The 1,958-nt window shown below is 56.7% G+C and overlaps 1 gene segment (V, D, J or C); it reads left to right on the top strand.

Annotated features, from left to right (window-relative positions):
• The first annotated feature begins 152 nt into the window (after nucleotides 1-152).
• The window catches only part of LOC106001256, a 27,304-nt gene continuing 25,498 nt past the window's right edge, over nucleotides 153-1,958 (top strand). Inside the window, 2 exon segments of the V gene segment in view lie at nucleotides 153-241; nucleotides 338-637. Of these exon segments, the coding sequence occupies nucleotides 196-241; nucleotides 338-637 (346 nt within the window).

The raw sequence follows: 1,958 nt of genomic DNA, 5'->3' as shown, positions 1-1,958 counted from the left end.
TTATTCACTCATCTAACAAACTCTGCCTTCCACCTGCATCTCCTCTGTGCACTGCCCTACTGAGACTTCTGCCCCAGAGCTGCTTTATAGCAGAAGACATGCAAATAGGACATCCCTCTGCCCATGAAAACCAGCCCATCCCTGACCTGAGCTCTGTGAGCTGATTCCACCAGTGACTGAGCACAGACCACCACCATGGAGCTTGGGCTGCGCTGGGTTCTACTTGTTGCTCTGTTGAAAGGTGATTTATGGGCAGCAAGGGTGTGCAAATAGGCACAAGTGGGCGGAACCATGGACATGTGTGACCATTGCTGACCAGGATTCTCTGTGTTTGCAGGTGTGCAGTGTGAGGTGCAGCTGGTGGAGTCTGGGGGAGGCTTGGTGCAGCCTGGGGGGTCCCTGAGACTCTCCTGTGCAGCCTCCGGATTCACCTTCAGTAGCTATGGCATGAGCTGGGTCCGCCAGGCTCCAGGGAAGGGCCTGGAGTGGCTCTCATCCATCAGTAGTGGTAGTAGTTACATATACTACGCAGACTCTGTGAAAGGCCGCTTCACCACCTCCAGAGACAACAGCAAGAACACACTTTACCTGCAGATGAACAGCCTGAGAGTGGAGGACACGGCCGTCTATTCCTGTGCTACACACAGTGCAGGAAATCCAGTGTGGGCCAGACACAAACCTCCCTGCAGGCGCTCGGCACCAGCAGGGGGCGCTGGGCACACACTGAGGTCATGCTCAGTCAGCACCAGCAGGGGGCGCTGGGCACCCACTGAGGTCATGCTCAGTCAGCACCAGCAGGGGGCGCTGGGCTCACACTGAGGTCATGGCAGTCACAGGAGCAGCTGTGGAGCTCAGACCCTGACTCCTCTGTGTGCCTGGCCTCTCCACAGGACGCAGCATCCCCCACAGAGCTGTCTAGGGTGTTAAGGGCTCCTGTGCTGGGTGAGGACATTGCTCTCCAATTCCACTGGTTTCTCTCCATCTGCTGAGATCCTGAGCAGAGTCCATCTGGCCTTCCCCACGCTGTCCTTCGTCTTCCTAGAGGAAGAGCAGACACTCGCTGCTCACTTTTTTTTTTTTTGGTAGGACCCTGGGCTGTAACTCTGGGCCTAGGTGCTGTCCCTTAGCTCTTCAGCTCAAGTGGAGCACTCTACTACTTGAGCCACAGCGAGAGTTCCGGTTTTCTGGTGGTTTGTTGGAGATAAGAGTCTCAGGGACTTTCCTGCCAGATCTGGCTTTGAACCACCATCCTCAGATCTCAGGCTCCTGAGTACCTGGGTTTACAGGCATGAGCCAGCGACACTGGGCTCATACTCACTTGTTTTCACTCAGCCTCTGCTAGACCCTGGAAATACTTCCTGTGAGTCACAGTCATCTTCCTGATGCCTGGAATGCCGGGCGGGCCTTTGTTTCCTTGCTGGCTGTTCCTGGGTGTAGGACATCGGGATGCGGTCAGGATGTTGTGAGGACGCTGCATCCGAACTCAGAACACACCCTGTCCCCCCATCCCCTGCACTGAGGTTCTCGGTCCTCAGATGTCCTGTCCCAGCAGCTGCAGGAGTCACAGCCTGGCCTGGCCAAGATCGCACGTGGTCTCTGTTCCTGCCTGCACCATGTAGGTGGTACTGGCTGTCATTACTGATGGAGCCGGGTCCCACAGCCCCAGGGAAGCTGCTGGGAAGGACAGGAGACATCTTCAACTGCAGCCGTCTCTCAGGAGTCGAGTCACAGTGTCTGAGAACACAGCCAAGACCCAGATGTCCATGAGACGAGCACGGTGACCACCGGGACCCAGCCATAGATTACTGTGCAAGAGACACTGAGAGAGACGTCAGTGTGAGTCCTGACACAGACTGTCCACCGGACCCTGAGCCTGAGCTGCGGAGGTGCTCAGGGCCAGCAGCCCTGGATCTCACCCCAGAAGCTGGGTGGGAGCTGGGTGTCAGTTTCTGTGATGC

Source organism: Dipodomys ordii, unplaced genomic scaffold (assembly GCF_000151885.1).
Source record: "Dipodomys ordii isolate 6190 unplaced genomic scaffold, Dord_2.0 Scaffold281, whole genome shotgun sequence".
Taxonomy (NCBI): Eukaryota; Metazoa; Chordata; class Mammalia; order Rodentia; family Heteromyidae; genus Dipodomys; species Dipodomys ordii.
The sequence above is the reverse complement of the archived record's forward strand: the minus strand, read 5'-3'. Positions and strand labels throughout refer to the sequence as shown.